The sequence below is a fragment of the Anomalospiza imberbis genome, chromosome 11 (genome assembly GCF_031753505.1).
Source record: "Anomalospiza imberbis isolate Cuckoo-Finch-1a 21T00152 chromosome 11, ASM3175350v1, whole genome shotgun sequence".
Taxonomy (NCBI): Eukaryota; Metazoa; Chordata; class Aves; order Passeriformes; family Viduidae; genus Anomalospiza; species Anomalospiza imberbis.
This window is the reverse complement of record NC_089691.1, coordinates 14,061,052-14,079,094: the sequence shown is the minus strand read 5'-3', so window position 1 is coordinate 14,079,094 and position 18,043 is coordinate 14,061,052. Positions and strand designations below refer to the sequence as shown.

The 18,043-nt window shown below is 56.7% G+C and overlaps 2 protein-coding genes across 5 annotated transcripts; one reads left to right on the top strand and one right to left on the bottom strand.

The window, feature by feature from the left end:
- Nucleotides 1-2,658: 2,658 nt before the first annotated feature.
- Nucleotides 2,659-3,853, top strand: NDUFAF3 (NADH:ubiquinone oxidoreductase complex assembly factor 3). The gene is made up of 5 exons (XM_068202080.1): nt 2,659-2,760; nt 2,885-3,077; nt 3,164-3,230; nt 3,381-3,481; nt 3,612-3,853. Exons 1-5 carry the CDS (start codon nt 2,711-2,713, stop codon nt 3,702-3,704), a joined length of 504 nt encoding a protein of 167 aa, XP_068058181.1. The 5' UTR covers nt 2,659-2,710; the 3' UTR covers nt 3,705-3,853.
- A 1,400-nt stretch (nt 3,854-5,253) lies between these two features.
- On the bottom strand, nt 5,254-18,043 carry IMPDH2 (inosine monophosphate dehydrogenase 2). 4 transcript variants are annotated; one of them, XM_068202052.1, is made up of 15 exons: nt 17,849-18,043; nt 17,712-17,760; nt 17,515-17,616; nt 17,250-17,324; nt 16,605-16,811; nt 13,217-13,304; nt 12,428-12,627; nt 11,280-11,370; nt 10,507-10,602; nt 9,097-9,168; nt 6,785-6,928; nt 6,456-6,600; nt 6,227-6,370; nt 5,740-5,850; nt 5,254-5,482 (listed from the first exon to the last, which is right to left on the bottom strand). In XM_068202052.1, exons 1-14 carry the CDS (start codon nt 17,944-17,946, stop codon nt 5,763-5,765), a joined length of 1,599 nt encoding a protein of 532 aa, XP_068058153.1. In that variant the 5' UTR covers nt 17,947-18,043; the 3' UTR covers nt 5,254-5,482; nt 5,740-5,762. The 4 variants fall into 4 exon arrangements, with proteins under 4 accessions (XP_068058153.1, XP_068058152.1, XP_068058154.1 ...); XM_068202051.1 differs by having other exon boundaries at nt 5,254-5,507; nt 5,767-5,850; XM_068202053.1 differs by lacking the exon at nt 9,097-9,168 and having other exon boundaries at nt 5,254-5,507; nt 5,767-5,850.

Here is an 18,043-nt window from a genome sequence, read left to right as displayed (position 1 = left end):
GTCCCGCTTATCAGCCCCAGGAAGAAGGAAGTGGAAGCGATTAGATCACGCCATCGTGGTCTTGATTACATCTGCAGAGCTGAGCTGCTCCACAGCGATGGTTCCAGCACAGATCTGACAGAGAGCTCACACTGCTGGCCAGCCCCCTGACAAGTGTGCCAGTGGCTGCTGAAATGGGGACAGAGCAGGGGCCCAGCACACCCCCAGCCCCACGGCACCAAGCCTGATTGACAGGGAGCAGGAAGTGCCAAACCCCACCACAGCACAGAGCTAGGGACGTCCCTTTCTACTGTGCCCTTCCTGCCCTCCCCGTTGAGGCAGATGGGGGGGTGAGTGGGGGGAAAGGAAGGAGCTCTGCCCGCAGGGCCCAAACCGGTTCCTCCAGGGCTTGTGTGCATGGGGGAAAAGGGGGGGGGAGCAGGGCGAGGGCAGATCCTGCTGCATGGGCTCTTCCAGGAATGCAACAACTGGCTTTGGGGCTCCTCTGGCAGCTCTGCAGCCCCAGGGCTGGAGCGAGAACACGTCCTGAGCCATGCCATGGTGGGGTGCTCCCTGCACCACCCACAGCCAAGAGGTGATCTGAGAATTGCTGCTCACACCAGACCAACTGCTGACTGTCCGCAGGGCAGGAGCTGCCCAGAACCCCTGCCCGGCCAGAGGGACTTGCTGGACCTTGTGTCACTACTCAAGGTGGGTCCAGGCTGGATCCGTCTACATCCCCAGACCATCCCTGCAGAATGCCCACGTGGGCCCTGGCAGCGCAGTGGCCTGAGGAGGGCTCTCGGAGGCGCCGAAAGAGCTTTGGAAAGACACGACATCCCCGATGGCTCTCTGGCTGCTGGCTCAGCGGGAGTGATCGTGTCATTCCAAAGCCATCTCTCTCCAGGGGCTGGATCCTGCCCACCCCTGCAGGCACTGGGGTGCTGCGAGGGCCAGGGAGAGCCGGCATGGGCAGGAAGTTTGGCAGTACCACACAGCCTGCACCACCGTGGTGCAGGGGCCCACATCCACCCTGTGGCCAAGCAGCCATGCTTCTCATACTCTCCCAGGAAGCCGGCTGCTATTTTTAGCTGTTTGGGGCACATGAAACAGAAGAGCCTCCTAGCTCGGCGCAGGGGCTGAGCCACGAGGCTGGGCACCGGTGATCCTCCATCCTGACACCACCCTTCTTCCAGTGTGGCCCCAGGCGATGCCCCAGCCCCGGGAGGGGTTGCAGTGGGACACGCGGCTCTTGCCCAGCACAGGGTGGTGGGCAGGGCTGGGAGGCGTGTGGGGCGAGGCGGTGGCGGGAGCGCGGGTAACGAAACCCCAGGGCAGCTGGGCACAGCGGGGACAGCTGCTTTTGGGATTCCGTTGCCCGCGCTGGCGCCGCGGAGGGATGGGCACGGGCACCACGGCCATGCCACCCCGACCCTGGGGCAGTCGGTGGGCCAAGAGGGGAGAGGGCAACTTACCGGCAGGGAGCGGGGCGGAGGAGATGCGTGGGAGCCACAGCCGGGCCGTTGTGATCGGGGGTGCCGGCAGAGACCGGGGTTGTGCTGCCGGCTCCCCCCGCGCCGCGGGCCGGGTGCCAATGGGAGGGCGGCACAGCCGAGCCAAAAGGAAACGGCTCCGAACAAAGCCCCGGTGGGGCTGGAGCAACTGGTGCCAGCCCATCAGCCCCCGACGGGGCCCGGAAACACGAGCCGTCCCCGAGGGAGGGCACCTGCCCCGGCACCTGCGCCCAGAGGCTGCACGGCCCGGTCCGGCCCGCCGCTGCCGGCGCCTCCAGCCCCCCGTCCCGGCGAGGAGCCCTTGGCAACGCCATGGGGGGAATTCAAACCGCGTGGGGAGCCCCACCGGCCCCATGCGGAGCTCTCGCGGTGTTGCCCGGGGATCCCTGGGATCCTGCGCTGGCAAAGGCTGCCGGCTGTGGGAATTCCTGATGCCTCCGGCACGGCACGGTGGCGGGAAATGCTCCGCCGCCACTGCTGGGGAGCTTCCTGGTGGCCCCCGCAATGTCAGGCTACGGCTGGCCCCGGGGGGGTGACACAGGTGGGGGACGTGGGTCCCCTGTCCCAGGGCACTCTGAGCCCGCAGTGCCACCGGCCTCACCGAGCGCGGCAGGAGGAGGGGTGAGGGTGCAACGGGAGGTCCCGGCGGCGGCTCCGGGGGTTCAGCCCCGACTGGCAACAGCCGCCCGTAGTGGAGCACACGAGGAACCGGGGCGCCGTGCCGAGCTTGGGGGCAGCCCTGGGACACCGGCGGGGCCGGGCCAGGAGCGCAGCCGAGACCCGGGCCCGCTCCCTCCCTCCCGGGGAGCCGCCCGCTCCCCTCTCACCTCCGGCCCCGCAGCCTTCGGCACAGCAGCCCGGGCCGGTCCGCAGCCCCTCTCGGCGGCGGGGTCGGGGCGGAGGAGTCGGGGAGGCTTCAGCGGGACACCCCGCACCCGCTCCCGCCGTGCCGCTCCCGCCCCGCCGCCGGCCGCTTTCGGTTTCGCTCCGGCGCCCACCTGGGCTCTGCAGGTCGGGGCGCGCCGGGCCCGGAGGCAGCGGGTGTGCGAGTGTCGCTGCCCTCCGGTCCCTCAGGACCCCGGTTGCGGGGACCCCGAGGGCTCCCCGGGAGCCCCGGTCCGGTCCCGCTCCCCCGGTGCCGCTGTCCCGACCTCGGCCGCCGGGGGGCGGTAGCGGCGGGGGCGGGGCCGCTCGGCGGTTCCGGCGGTGTGGCGGCCATGGCGGCGCTGCGGCGGCTCGTGCCGGCGGTCGGGCGGGCGGCGGCCAGGTACCGGCACCGCGACCGGCACCGCGGCTGCCCTGCGACCGGGGCAGGTGCCTGTAGGATGCCGTAGGGCGTCCGGGAGATGTCCGTGGGTCCCACGTGTCTCAGCTGCTCGCTCTTCCCGCAGAGCGCCGTGCCGGGGTCACCGACTCACTCCGGCGGATGATGAGATGTACCAGCGGACGCGGGTGATGGTGCTGGAGCCGGAGTCCCCCAACATCATGTTCATCCAGGGCTACAGCACCCGCGGCTTCACCATCAGCGGAGACCTGGTGGTGGGGCCCTGCGCCGTCCTGCCCCGCAGCATCCTCCAGTGGAACGTGAGTGCCCGGCGGCGGGGCGGGGGCTGCCGGTCGCCCCCGCGCGCCGGGGGCAGCTCCCCTCAACGCCTGCCGTGTCCCCGCAGGTTGGCTCCCACCGGGACATCTCGCACGAGAGTCTGTCGCTGTTCCGGCTGCTGGAGCCCCAGATAGGTACGCGGGGCAGGAGGGGCGCGGGCTGCCCCCCTTGGGGCTCCTGTCGAGGTGGCTGTGCGGGAGCCACTGGTACCTACAGGAGGGGCAGGTCTGGGCCGAGGCAGCTCGAATGTTGCCCTGCCCACCCTTCTCTTGCCCTGGTTGCAGAGATCCTGGTGCTGGGCACAGGGGACAGGGTGGAGCGGCTCCACCCCGCCACGCTGAAGCAGATGCGAGAGTGCGGGATTGGTGTGGAGGTGCAGGACACGGTAAGGGTGAGCACAGGCAGCACCCCATTGAAAGGGAAGGAGGGAGGGAGGGGATCATGTGCCGTGTGGGGAAGGGCCGAGTCTTCTTTCTGATGGCCGGAGCTTCACTCACTCCTTTTTCTATTCACAGGCGAATGCATGTGCAACTTTCAACTTCCTAATGAATGAAAGGCGCGTGGTGGCTGCTGGGCTCATCCCCCCACGGGGCACCTACGGGGTGTAGGCACTGCCTGCCATGCCCATGGGCTGCGTGGTGCTTCCCCTGCCTGCCTGAAGCCCCCGACGGTCACTGCCCCCAGCTGAGAAACGCTCCGTAGTGAACTGATGGCTCTGCACACAGGAGGGCTTGTGAAATACACGGGCTTAGCTCTTCCCTGCAGTCCTTGGTTTCCTGGCCTCCCTGCCCAGTCTGGGCTGGAGACTGTGGGGCACAGCACAAGGCTTTGCTGGTGGCACTGCTCCCACAGCCCTGCCAAGGTCATGCCCCACAACTTGGCAGCAAGAAGCTTCACCTGAGGGAGGATGAAGGCTGGTGGGGTGAGCTGTACATCCCCAGGCACATCTGGAGGAAAATATATGTGAATGGGAAGTACAAGAAATTGTGTGGTGGTTAATGCACTGCACATTGAGGCTGTAACAGATTGATGGGGCATGTGCTCATCTTGGGCACTGGGCAGCATGTGTGGTGGTGGGATGCCATGTGCCAGCAGCTTCCTGAGCACAGCCAGCACCAGCAACTAGTGCGTCCCAACTGGTGCTGGCCTGGCTTGGGCACTCCAGTGGAGCTTTATGCCACCCCAGCACAGATGTCCCTTGGGCAGTGTTGGTCCAAGGGTGCTGCACCCCCTTTCACTGAAGGCTCAAGCTCCAGCAGGGGACTTGGAAAGGGTCCGTGTCCTGAACTGGATGGTTCATAGTTGAGGATGTCACCCCTGGGGAAGAGAGTACATGTACCTAATGGAAGTCTCGTGGCCTGAACTCTGCCACCTTGGCAGGCAAAGGCAGGGGATGCAGCTGCAAGGTTAGGGTGGCTTTGCTTAGCAAGTGTCTTAATGAGTGTGTGACACCAACACCATGGCATTGTAGTCAAGGCTCTGGTTTTAGTGTATAAATCAAATTTGACATCCCCAAACCACTGATGGTAAACACACACTCTTCAGCAGGAGTGATGTGTGGAACATGTACAACTGGTACAGGTGTAAAATACTTCTTGGCTCCTGGCATTGCAAGCACAGGTAAACCTGCCAAGCCAGCGAAGTTTGCACTGCCCAGGCCTCGGAAATGCAGACCAGCTCCTTCATAAACTTGTGTCCCTCCCAGTGCATTGCCCACCTTCCAGCAAACAATTGCTCTGTTGGAGCCTGGGCAGGTAATCCACAGTGAACAACCCAAGGGGGTGCAGCCACTGGGCCTGGAGGTGTGGCAACAAAGAGGTTTAGAGGAAGAATGCAGCAGTTGGACCAGGAATGGGGGCCTGCAGCACCCTGGCTGCTGCCACAGCTGGGTTCCCAGCAGGAGATAATGGCAACGTAAAACCGTTTGCTTTCTTACCCAGCAATCCAGCCCTTGTTTTCTGCTCTCAGGAAGGATTTTTAAAGAAGCCACACTGTGTTACCCACTCAGCCCTGTCTCAGGGCTCTCCCCTCCCTGTTGCCCTTCACATGCAAGCAGTTCCTTCTGGGATTATCAGCAGCCTCTGACAGTGTGGGAAGCAAGGGACAGAGCCAAGGATGGAGAGCAAGGGAGGTAAAGAAGGAAGAGGGGCTCCAGGCTGACAGCAACTGCACATATTTTCATTTTTTTATTGTAAAACATGGCCAACACGTGCAAGGCTCCAGCCCAGGATCACGGCTCCTGGGTGGAAGGCGGGCCCCGCGGGTGGTCAGAAAGCAGCCAAGGGACAGCAGGAGCTCCACGCAGTCCAGAGTAATGGCACTTCTGCAGCAAGAGCAGCTCCCGCGCGCAGCGGCGCAGGGCTGAGTGGCACAAGGACAGACACATCTCTCAGAAGAGGCGCTTCTCGTACCTGCAAGGGAAGCAGCACCAGGGAGCCCCTTTACTGACCCACCTCACTCAGGGCAGGGACAAAGGTGCAGTATAGAACAGATCCTGCCAGCCCGGGGAGGGGAACAGCCTCAGCACCCTGACAGGCCACGGCCTGGCCCGGCTGTGTGGTGTCAGGGCAAGCCAATGAACGGCACACCAAGCCTAGGGCATGGCAGCTGAGGTACAGGGTGGCTGTTCCTCACCCCCAATACTCCCCCAGGCTGACAAGAAACACTTACGAGTGGAGGCCATGCACCCCTCCTTCAACCTGAGCAGACGTTGTCCTCTTCTCAAATTTCAGCTCTCCCGAGTACATCATGGCTCTGAGGGGGAAGGACACCTGTCACAAGCCAGGCAGAGTCCAGGGAAGACAGTGCTCTGGCACATGCTCAGCTGGAACATCTGGGATGAGGGTCACTGGTTCCTCCAGCTGTGGCCAGAATGGTCTTTGCTGTGCTCCCAGGAACCAGACTGGGTAATGTAATCCCAACATTTTGAGCCCAGCCAGCTGAATATCCCACAAGAGACCACACTCCTGTGTCCCTGGGGCTGGCAGATCCATGATGCAGTGCCCAGTGGAGATGAGGGGAGATAGCTACACATTATGCAGAACACACCACAGCTTGAGTACAGCTGCACAGGGACCCCAGACAGCAGCACCATGACCTAACCAGAGCACAGGCATGGGGAAGCACTCACCGGACTTGGGTCAGGCTCTTGGCACCGATATCCTGGCAGGAATGCTGGATCCCAGCAATTAGGTATGGAATGAATTTATGGATAGAGCCCTTGTCTTGCACTGCACCGGAGACCCCCTGGGCCACTTTAATTTTGTCTGTCTCACTGCATGAAAGCACAAATCAAGAATATTTGTGAAGCAGAGAAACCCCAAAAGCTTGATCTGCTGCCCCAAAGCACCATCTCTGACCTGAAATACCGATTCTGGCTGCCCAAGTTCTTGTCCATGGCATCTAGGGACCCCATGCCGCGGTATTTCTTCAGCCTGATGCCATCCGAGAAGAAGTACTCGCCTGGGGCCTCCGTGGTGGCAGCCAGGAGAGAGCCCATCATCACTGGCACAAGATATCACCAGGAACAGCACATCAGCAGCAGTGGCAGTACTGCAAAATCCCTCAGGGTTCCTGGGTACAGCGCTGGCTGCAGTCCCCGTGCCCCCAGCCACCTGCAGGTAAAGGCCCTCACGCCCAGTGTGATGCCATATGGAAATACCTCCTAGGAGATTCCCTGGGGGCTCACCTGTGGAGGCCCCAAGTGCCAGGGCCTTGGCGATGTGTCCAACCGTCTGGATCCCTCCGTCAGCGATCACAGGGACGCCGAACCTCCTGGCGTACTCGGACACCTTGTACACCGCCGTGGCCTGGGGACGGCCGCACGCCAGCACTGCGGGACAGAGCGCACACAGGGTCAGCTCCACGCAGCAGCACTTCCCCGTCCCAGCAGGCTCCTGCAGGCTTCCAGCACACACATGCTCCAGCACTCAGAACGCACAAATCCCTGGATGCTCCTTCCCTAGGCTGAATCCAAGAGAAGCAGATGCCCGGGAGATGCCTGCTGAGACGTCCTCACTGCCCTTGGCTCCAAAAAGCTGTGAGTGACCTCCGGACTGGGGTCTTTGATTGGATGCCTGGGATCAGATGAGACTCGTGGCTCAATCCTTGTGCACAGCAGACATGTGGAGAACTTGGGAAGGAAATAAAGCAAACTCCAAAAGCCCCTCTCCAAAGCATCCCTGGCATGTAGCCACGTCCCACTGCTGGCTCTCCCGGCACTGCCAGACCCCTTGTCCATGTACCCAGCATCTGTACGATGTGCCTCTTGAATGGAAAGGCAGTTGGCTGGGAGAGAGAGCTCATATGCCTGTATATGCTATAGATATAAATATATCTATGCATACAGGTCTGCATATACACACAAACACACATGCAGCAGTGGAAAAGGAAACAGGCAGAATGGTTTGGTAATAATTTATGTTCCTGCCCTGCAATGTAGCAAGGGTTCCATCAAGTTCAGCTGCCCCATGAGGAGAGAGGTATTAGTTTTGGATTTACTTGTTCTTCCCAGTTGGTAGCAGTTAAGAAGCTTCCTGTTATGTGAGGAAAACCAGCACAAGGCATGTCTTGTAACACGTTTGTCAGCCACAGGCATGCAAGAACACTGAGATAAGCTTCTCTCAGGGAGACGTCCCTTCCCCAACATCAACTGGAAGTCTTTTCTTCAGTCATGGTTAGTCCCATAAACTGGGCAAGATTAAGGCCATACAGTATTAGTACTCTGGAGTGTGAACTGCAGGTGTGGTTCAGCCTGCATGGCAGCAGTGCTGGCAGCACATCCCTGGCAGAGGCCTGCAGGGGCCAGGAGGCTACAATTTCTCTACTCCCAGCACTCTGCAGCAGCTGCTGAGGGAGGACAGCCAGACTCCAGGCTGAGATTGTGACAGAACTAAATTTAATCAGACCCCAGTGTTCAGCTCAGGCTCAGCCAGCCAGGGACAGGCTGCCAGCTTTGTTATCAATGCCCTTGAAGAGATGATCTTGCAGTTCTGCACTGCTGAAGGCCACAGTGCAGCTGCAAAACGCTGCCGTGGAAGAGCTCTGTGGAGAGAAACACCCATTTCCGAAGGGTTTTGAGTCCAGGGTCTATGGAAGTGTGCCATAGACAGTGCAGGGCCTGCAGAAACCTCTCAAGCACAACCACAGAGACCAGCCCTTTTAAGGCACAGCTTGGCTCAGGGCCCCTGGGAGCATCGTGCCTCTCCAACTGTCCCAGTGCCCAGTGCCACAGCCCCGGAGCGCAGGCTTCCCAAGCAGGGTTCTGAGCACACACACACATCACACCGTCAGGGTAAGGGTTTGTCCCTTTTAGTATATTGGCAAAGGGTGGCCCTACAAAATCATCTGCTAGAGAAAATCTTCCAGGATCTGCAAGAGTAAACCTCTTCCTTTGAGGTGTGTCAGAACTAGGAGAAAGGACAAAGCCTAAGGCTTGCCTTGCAGGGGCTGCTTGGTCAGAGCATCAGAGCAGAGAACACTGCACCCTGTGCTGGGCAGGCAAAAGCCCCTTCTCTCCACAAGACTTGGTGGGGAAAAGACGGCACACAGCTGCCAAGATGGCCATGTGCAGTGAAGTCCCTCTGTAACTCAGGGGAGCCAGCTCCATGGGAAGCCTGGCCAGTGCACAACTTCCCCAGAAGTAGGGCTACATTTTGAGCCCAATTAAGAACTGCTCAGGGATCACCTCCCAGTACTGGATCAGCAGGAGTATGCCTGGCTAGGGATCCAGAAGGTGCAGTCAGGCTCCTAACTGGATTTTGGAGTGGAGAGAGGGCAGGCCTGAGTTCCCTCAGCTTGGACAGTTCAGATTCTGCTTTACGAAATCAGAAAGGCTTCTCAGATTTCATTTCAGATTCAAAACCAGTATCCAAAGCCACAAAACCCCAAGTGCATCTACAGCTAAATTATTCTCAAACAAGCAGTAGGGCCATGTGCAGCCAAATCAGGGTCCTGCTTCAAGACACATAATTAGGGTTGGGAACAGGGCAAGTGACTTACTATAGGTGCCCGTGACAGTAGAAGGGCATTTGGGGCTGTGGGACTTTAGGTCTGGAGGGATCTTTGGAGCAGCTAAATAAAAACAAACACACACATTTTAGAGACAGAAGAACAGCAGCAGAACAAAGGACCCCAGAAGTGACCTGCTACTGGGCAGAGCATACGGTGTGGGACAGAGCTGACTTTGCTGACCCTTCCTATCCTGAGCCAAGCCAGAGGCCAGATCCAAGGCAGCCAGGCCCAGCTGTGCACAGCGCATGCTCGCCCTACCCCAGCAGCCACCCAGAGAGGTGACCTCTATCCCAAAAACCCAGAGTTCTTGCCCATAACAGGACCAAAAACCTGGGGAGCTGCAAGCAAGAGTTCTGCAACCACATCTCCTGTGAAGTGCCACATTCTACCTCTGCTCTACACCTTCACCAAAACCAGCACCCAACCCCATTCCCGGGGCAGCTGGAGGAACCCCAGGGACATCCAGCACTCGGCAGATCCGAGCATGCCTTTGCCTCAGAGCCAGGGTAGGACATCTGTGTCCTGGCTCTGCTCTGGCTATGAAGTGTTAGCCCAAGGATACTCCTCCCTCCTTAGAAAGCTGACCTGAGACAGACTGCCCTGACTGGGAGCCCCCTGCAGCCAGGCAAACAGGAACACAGCACAGGTCCAGGGCTGCTCACAGGCTCCATGCTGGAAAGGGCAGAGCTAATACAGCTCCTACAGCCAAGCAGCTGCTCACTTGCTGCCTCCCGTGGCACAGACCAAGGACCAAAGCAGCGAGGGGCTGTGCTCGTGGACTGCAGCGCCTTGCTGCACCACCACTCTGTGCCCTACCTGAGGTTCAACACACAAGGACTGAGTCTGTCCTCAAGACAGACTTTCTTCAGGCCCTGGGGTATGTCCCTCTTGTCTTTTAGTTCAGGGTGGCACAGCCGCTGCCCCACACAAGCTCTATCTAACTGCAGAGACAAAAGCAAGAAATCCCATTTTGGCCTGGAAATTGCAAAGGCATCGAGCCCAGATCAATACTCAAGCATCAAGCACTCTGTTGCCAGAGGGAAAGGGAGCATGGACAGCCCAGGGCACTTCACCCACCAGCACCGGGGATCCAGTAAGCCTCTCTCCCTGCAGAGCTGCCTGCCAGCCCCATTCCACACCGAGCCAAGAGCTCCCCTCGGGCAAAGCCACCATCTGCCACACCGGCTCTACTCAGTCTCGGTCAGTCCTGGGAAATGCCTTTGCTGCTGCTGCCACCCCAAAGGTTGGAAGTCCTGGACAAAGGGGGTGAAAGACGTCTTCCTGAAGGACACTGCCCTCACAACGGGAGAATTCCATCCCAGCCATGCTGCTTTTCAGCAGGGAATTTCTACTAAACACGTGTCTTCAGCCTATTTAGGAAGCGCTGATCCCTCTCACCTTCCTGTGTGATGCAGATGGAGCCACTGCCCATCCCGACCCTCAGGGCATCAACCCCCGCGTCAATGAGGTTCTTGGCCTGAGCGGCAGTCACCACTGTGGGGAGCAAAAATCGGTTTGAAAACAGACAAGCACATTTGCAAACAACACTTCTCTGCCCTGGAGGTTCCCCATGGCTGCCAACACCCCCGCCCAGGGCAACAGCCTGTGCCAGAGCCAGGCCTATCTGGGAGGAGCAGCGAGTTTCTGCTCCAGCTGCCACAGTGGGTGAGGTGACAATGCCCCTTTAGGCTATTCTGCAACACACTTCTACCCAAAGGCTGAGGCAGCAGAAGTCATGGCATGATCGCAAGCACTCTCTGGGCCACACGAGGTAGGGAGGGCAGAGTACAGGGTAACAGCAGCATCAGGTAAAGACAAGAACCACTGGGCTCTGCTGTCAAGAGGCAGGGAAAATTGCCACTAGATTTCCACATCAAGCAATATTCCTTATTAAGCAAAATTTTAAACTGGTGTGTAAAATAAGCTAATGTGTAATGTGCTACAGAGGACTGTAACACGCTGTGCTGCAGAACAAAGGTTTCTAAGTATCTGCAGCAGTAAGGTACTGCCCTGTGTCTACAGTGGTCTTGCTCCATTCCACAAGTCAGAGGAAACCAATTTAAGCTCATAGAAATTTACCAAGATGGCCGTTTCATTCACATCCCTGCAGCTCCCTCTAAGTCAAAGAAACAAATATCATTTAAAGACAAGAGTCTTCAACACACGCCTACCGTTTCCTCCAATAACTTGTAGGTTGGGATATTTCTCCTTAATGTATTTTATCATATTGATCTGGAAGATGGAATTCCCCTGAGAGGAATCCTGCAACAGAAAGAATATTAGTTTCAACCAGAATTTCTGCAGATTGCAAATGCAGCTTCAGAAAAGTTTCAGATTTTCACTCTGCTTGCTGGGGTCTCTGCGAAGCTGAGTAATGGGCAAAATGACTCCCCAAACTGGGCACAGAACCCCAGGAGAAGCTGCTGCCAAGACAGGAATGTACTTCCCCGCAAAAGGGAAGTATATTGTAAAGACTTCAGTAATATCCTTCAGGTTTAATCCTGTAGCTTCTACAGAAGGCAACAAGCAGAACATCTGGCTGTGGATAAGAACCATCTGGCTCTATCAGCAGGACACTGTCAGCCCTGTCTCAAACTACAGGTGAAATGGAGAATGTTCCTTGTGAAATCCAGCAGGGCTGGTGGGGGATGCACCTCCCTGCTGTGCAGCAGAGCAGCTCAAATACCAGATGTCGAGCACTGAGCACTCAGTCCCTGCCAATCTCTGTGACCCAGTCAAATGATGTTTGTTAAACATTTCCCACTGCACAGCCATGCCCTCAGAGCACAGCAGACTCACAGTATAACAGTCGATGAGAAAACCATGTGCAAATACAGGCAGTGACAACTGTGCCTGAAAGTTTACAGGCCAGAAAGGGAGACCAGCAGAGCAGCTCTGGGCTCACTGATCACTCCTGAACATCAGTAAGAGAGTAACACAGGAACAAACACCAAAGGGATGAAGGAAACTAATAAGAAGCTGAATATTGAAAACTAGTCAGGAACATCAGAGAGGCTGGTGGCAGAGTGGAAGAGGTATTTGTAGAAGATTCTGTATTAACTGACATTATTTCTCTTCACAGCCTTCAGGGCTTCAATGCACCCTGTGAACTCCTTCAGATCACATAAGTCTCCAGGGAAGAGGAATCCCTCCAATCTGAGGATTCTAACCTGAACAAGACTGAGAGGTCAACAAACTGCCATATTCTAACACAGAAAGGCCTGTGACAAAGACAGCGACGTTCATCCAGCCTGGGAACTCAACCTCCAGTGTCCCAGGCTGACACAACAGGGCCCATGGGTCCCCCGTGGGTGCTCACCAGCACGACGGCGTCCACGCCAGCCTGCACCAGCAGGTCCAGCCGGTACTTGTCATCCTCATGGGTCCCGATAGCGGCACCACAGAGCAGCTGCTTCTTGGAGTCCTTAGAAGCCAGAGGGTAGTCCCTGTTCTTCTTGAGATCAGTGCGGGCAATGATAGCCACCAGCTCGTCATCTTCATTAACAATTGGCAGCTTGCCTGGAAACAGACAGAAAGAACATTACTGCAGATTTCTGCAGGAGACACAGACATTAGCTCAGAGCAGCGCAGCAGACCGGGAGGCAGCGGGCAGGAAAAAACTGCTACAAGATGGAGACTCAGATGTGTTACCAAATCTTGCTTGGCCATGGATGCCAGCAGCCCTGGCTTGAGAAACAGAGAAAGGAGTTTGTAGGACTGGAGAAGAACTCAGTATTTTTACATCAACCATAGAAAACGTGTGCATTTTTAAATAATTAGACACACAACACCCTATTAAAAGTCAAACTACTAAACCCTAAGAGAGCTGAACTGAGCACTGAAATGCAAGGGTCAGGCCAGAAAATCAAAGACATGTGGCTAGACAGCTGAACACTGGGCTGCCAAGAATCGCTCAACTCCAAATATCCAAACACATTTGAGACGAAGGCATGTGAACTCTGTACCCCAGCAGAGGGCTGTGGGCACTGTGCTCACCGTTGTCTCCCATGTTTGACCCACACAGGGACTGTGTGCCCACATTCACCCACTGCTGCCCCGGCCCAGTGCTTCCACGGCTCTCCCTCGTGCCACAGATGGTCACAGGTACCTTTTTTACTCCTTTGCAGAATTTCATTTGCTTCTTTCAACATTACGCCAGCTGGGGCCACAACAAGATCCTCCCGCTTTGTCATAATCTAGTGGGTGGGAGAAGATAAAAAGTCACAAGAACTGATCTGAAAATACCAAACCTCCCTGCCCACGTGAAATGCTCCACAGCGGCCGTGCGGGAGTGCTCCACAAAGAGCCCACAGCACAGCAACACGCCTCCAGAGCACACAGGAAAAGCCTCCAGTGTGCTGTCCCCATGCGGGCACTGGCATCAGGCCCCAAGCCCATTAGTGCACTGAAAACAGGAGATGGCAGAGGGCCTTGGGAAGACAAGTGAAAGCACCTGGAAACAAGGGACAACTCTCAGATGACCCTTATTTGGGCTATCACCCTAACAGCTCTCCCTTTCATTGGAGCACATGCAAATAAGGGCTGGAGACACCTTCGGAGTCTCATGCTGTTCTGGCAGAAATGGTGCCCTCAATCTTGTTTTCAGGCAGCATCTGCAGTCCCTAAGCCCTGGAAGGGCTCTGCCCAGAATAACCCACTGCTGCTGCTGGTAAGGTCAGTGGGGCACAGGAGTTGCGTCAATCCAAATATGCTCACCCATACTCACTCTGACAAACAAGCACCAAAACACGGCGGAAAGCAAAGGGCAGTGCTGGACAGTGGGGAACATCTGACCTGGTATGGTAGCTTTCATCACAACACTGGTCTCCCACTGGGAGAGCAACTCAAGAGAGATAATGAAATCTCCATCACTGGAGATTTAGACACAGCCCCACAAAACCTCCTCCAGCTCAACGCGCCTTGAGCAGGTGGCTTGACAAGAGACCTCCAAGTCCCTTTTCAACCACAGCATTCTGTGATCATCAAGTCCCCATGGAGTAAGACCACTATAGACACAGGCCAAAGGTTACTTGAGAAGGCTGGGCAAAGCTAAAAGGGACATTCTCTAACCCTTCAGGAAGGTAAATCAGCTGCATACAAAGAAGGAACATTTTAGTTATTTCTACCATAAGAACAGACATTTTGCATCGGAAAGAGGCTGACCATGCCTGCATCTATCCAAAATGCTGTGACAGAACCCACATCTCAAGATAAGCCTGAGGCATCACAGACATACCACAGAATCACTGGGTTGGAAGAGACCTTCAAGATCATTGAGTCCAACCCATGCCCTAAAATCTCAATTAAACCATGGCACTGAGTTCCACATCCAGTCTTTTATTAAACGCATCCAGAGATGGTGACTCCACCACCTCCCCAGGCAGACCATTCCAGTGCGTTATCACTCCTTCTGTAAAAAACTTTTTCCTAATATCCAAGCTGTATTTCCTTTGGCCAGCTTCCAGTCATCAGGAACCTCACCAGTGAGCCAGGACTATTGGCAAATGATGGAGAATGGCTTCACAAGCTCATCTTCCAGCTCCCTCATCACCCTGGGGTGGATCCCATCTGGTCCCATAGATTTATGAACATCCAAACAGCTCGGCAGTTCTGACTGCCTCCTCCTGGATAACAGGGGGCCCATTCTGCTCCCTGACACCATGTGCCGACCCAGGAGGACAGTTATCCTGCGGACAAGTCGTCTTCCCACTAAAGACTGAGGCGAAGAAGGCGTTCAGCACTTCTACCTTCTCCTCATCTGCAGTTACTGAGTTCCCTTCTGCATCCAATAGAGAACAACAGTTGGTCTTACTCCTCTTTTTGCCACATATATATATCTGTAAAAATATTTTTTATTATCCTTTACAAAAGTTGCCAAATTAAGTTCGAAGTGAGCTTTGGCCTCTCTATTTTTTTTCCTACATGCCCTAGCAACCCCTTTAAATACTTCCTGAGAGACCTGACCCTCCTTCCAAAGCTGAAATATCCTCTTTTTATTCCCAAGTTCCTTCAAAATCTTGTTGCCCATCCAGGTTGGACGTTTGCCTCGTTGACTCATCTTTCGGCACACAGGGACAGTCTGTTCCTGTGCCCTCAAGATTTCTGGACTCCTTTGTTTTCAAGGGCTGCTTCCCAAGGAACTCTCTGAATAAGTCTCCTAAACAGGCCAAAGTCTGCCCTCCGTAAGTCCAATGTAAAAGTCCTACTGATGTTCCTCCTCATTTCACCAAATATCGAGAACTCTCTAATTTCATGATCACTATGTCCCAAGCAGGCTCCAACCAGCGCATCTCCCACCAGCCCATCTCTATTTGCAAACAACAGATCTAATATAGTCCCTCCCCTGGTGCGCTCACTCACCAGCTGTGACAAAAAGTTGTCCTCCATACACTCCAAAAACTTCCTGGACTGCCTCTTTCCTGCTGTATTAAGTTCCCAGCAGATGTCTGGTAGGTTAAAGTCACCTACAAGAACAAGGGCTGGTGACACTTCCTAAGCTTGTGGGATTCATGTGCTTTCCATGCTACAGGAGACCTGTGTGTTTAAGTGGATGACAACGAATGGCTCAGTAGAACGACTGCTGGACTGCAAGTGGAGAGAAGATTGAGGAAACCATTCATTCCCCCTGGCCTTGCTTGGTGACAGGGACAAGCACCAGACACTGACAGTTGAAAGTTTCCTGCCCTGCAGTGCTGAATGACCCAAAGAAAGTATGAGGGAAGATTCTTATCTGGCTCCTCTGAATGGCCAGCATTGCTTCAAAGGGCCATGTGCACGTTTATAACCTACTCCTAGTTTAAGGCTCTTGTATCACGTATTTGTAGCTGATTTCAAACCAAACAGGGATCAGCATGTGACACCAGGTTTGGTCAGCAAGAGCTAAAAATATTTGTGAGCCAAGAGCAAAGCGTGGCCAAGAGGCACTGGTGGTGTAACCTGACAGCACCGCAGATCTCCAGTTACACAGCTCGTGTAACCGGAATCACAGAACGTTCTCCTGCACGAGGGGAGTCTGACAGCAAAGCATTATGAAGGCCAGCCCGCAAGTTCAGGGGGTTATTGAAAGAGCAACTAATCCACATGATGCATACAGGGAAAGGCAGCCCAGAAAAGGAAGCTCAGCACTTGGAGGGTTTGTTGGGCAGAGCACAGCTGCTACAAAGCTGGCCAGTGCCAGCATGTGGGACTACAGCAGCAGCCACGAACACCAGCAATTAATTAGTGAAGCAGGGGTGAGTTTCCACAGCACCAAAAGATAACCCCCCTGACTCACATAAAACTGCATGGTCTGCACTGCAGGAGTTGCTCAGAGTGCAAATGAGCAAGACACTCTCCCCTGGAAATACACTCACAGACAGATCTGCAGAGCTAAGCTGGAGCTGCTCCCTCCCACTGGCAGAACACCCTCACAGCCACACACTCACCCTTATCCTTATCACAAGCCACATGGCTTCCTAAGGTAGTGTTCACACCCATCAGGTGTGAGCACTTCTCACCTCACCGAGGGGCAGGTCATGCTCTGACTCTTTCAGGAAATCGATATCTCTGGACGAGATGATCCCAACCAGCTTGCCCCCCATCTTCCCATTGTCCGTGATGGGAATCCCACAAAATCCATGACGAGCTTTTGCTTCAAACACATCTCGCACTCGGTCATTGGGGCTCAGCACCACGGGATCTGTGATGAATCCTTGCTCGTATTTCTGAAAGGAAGCAGATCCAGCAGGCAGGCTGAGAGGAGTGAAGTACGTGCCTGCAGGTAACTGCAGCCACTCACACGGGTCTGCCATCACCCAGCCTAGCCACAGGCTCACCAACAGGACGACTCTCAAACCAGCAACAAGGCTCACCCAAATAATGTTAAAATCGGAGAGCCTCCAGGCTAACCTCCTCCCTGAAATGACGGGGAATATTCCCACACCAGGAGAACTCACAGACAGTGCTGACCACAGACAGTGCCTGGTACACAACAAGAGCGCTGTGCCTGCCAACCCTGGCGGCACTACAGCTCTGAAACACGAAGATGGAGCACACGTCAGCAATCTCCTCACACAGCTCATTCAGCGAGGCCAGACCCGCTGCCCACCTCCACAGAGGACCCCGCGGCAGCACGGTTCGGCGCTGCCGTTCCAGCCGCTCACCTTCACCTTCCGCACTTCGTTGGCCTGGAACTCCGGGGTGCAGTTGTGGTGGATGAACCCAATTCCTCCGGTCAGCTGGGGACACAAAGGCGGCCGTGAGTCACCGCAGACACCGCACCAGCCGGCTGCAGCACCGGGCCCGGCACCGATGGAGCTCCGGGCCCGGCCTCGCCCCGAGGAGCTGCGGGGAGCCCAGGGCAGCGTTTCCTGCCCCGCCGGCCCGGTGAGGGTGGCACAGGGGACCCGCCCGCGGGGCCGCACTCACCGCCATGGCGATGGCCATGCTGGCCTCGGTGACTGTGTCCATGGGCGAGGAGACCAGCGGGGTCTTCAGGGTGATTCTCTTGGTCAGCGCCGAGGTCAGGTCCTGGCGGGGAGGCAGGCGGCGGCGGCGGGTGAGCGGCGGCACCGGCGCAACCCCCGGCCCGGCCCCCGGCCCGCTCCCCCGCCCCGGCCACTCACCACCTGGTCCGCCGTGAAGTCGATGTACCCCGGGAGGATGAGGAAATCGCTGCGGGGTAACGAGGGGAGACGCGTCAGCGACCGCAGCGGCCCCGCGCCCCAGGTCCCGCTCCCACCCCCGTGCCGGCCGCACTCACTTGTAGGTGAGCCCATCGCCGCAGCTGAAGAGCTGCTGCGCCGTCAGCCCGTCGTCGGGCACGTAGCCGGTGCCGCCGCTGATCAGATAGTCCGCCATGGCCCCGCCGCGTGCCCGCCCCGCCACACCGAGCGCACGCGCGCCCCGACGGCCGCCGGGAGGGACCCGCCGTGCCCGCCCCGCGACGGCGGGGACA

Coding starts and splice junctions, on each gene's coding strand:
- NDUFAF3 (XM_068202080.1), top strand. CDS start 2,711: ATGGCGGCGCTGCGGCGGCTCGTGCCGGCGGTCGGGCGGGCGGCGGCC. Junction 3,231..3,380: donor GCTGCTGGAGCCCCAGATAG/GTACGCGGGGCA, acceptor CCCTGGTTGCAG/AGATCCTGGTGCTGGGCACA. Junction 3,482..3,611: donor GTGTGGAGGTGCAGGACACG/GTAAGGGTGAGC, acceptor TTCTATTCACAG/GCGAATGCATGTGCAACTTT.
- IMPDH2 (XM_068202051.1), bottom strand. CDS start 17,946: ATGGCGGACTATCTGATCAGCGGCGGCACCGGCTACGTGCCCGACGAC. Junction 16,812..17,249: donor ACGAAGTGCGGAAGGTGAAG/GTGAGCGGCTGG, acceptor GCTTCCTTTCAG/AAATACGAGCAAGGATTCAT. Junction 11,371..12,427: donor GCGTGGACGCCGTCGTGCTG/GTGAGCACCCAC, acceptor TTTCTGTTGCAG/GATTCCTCTCAGGGGAATTC.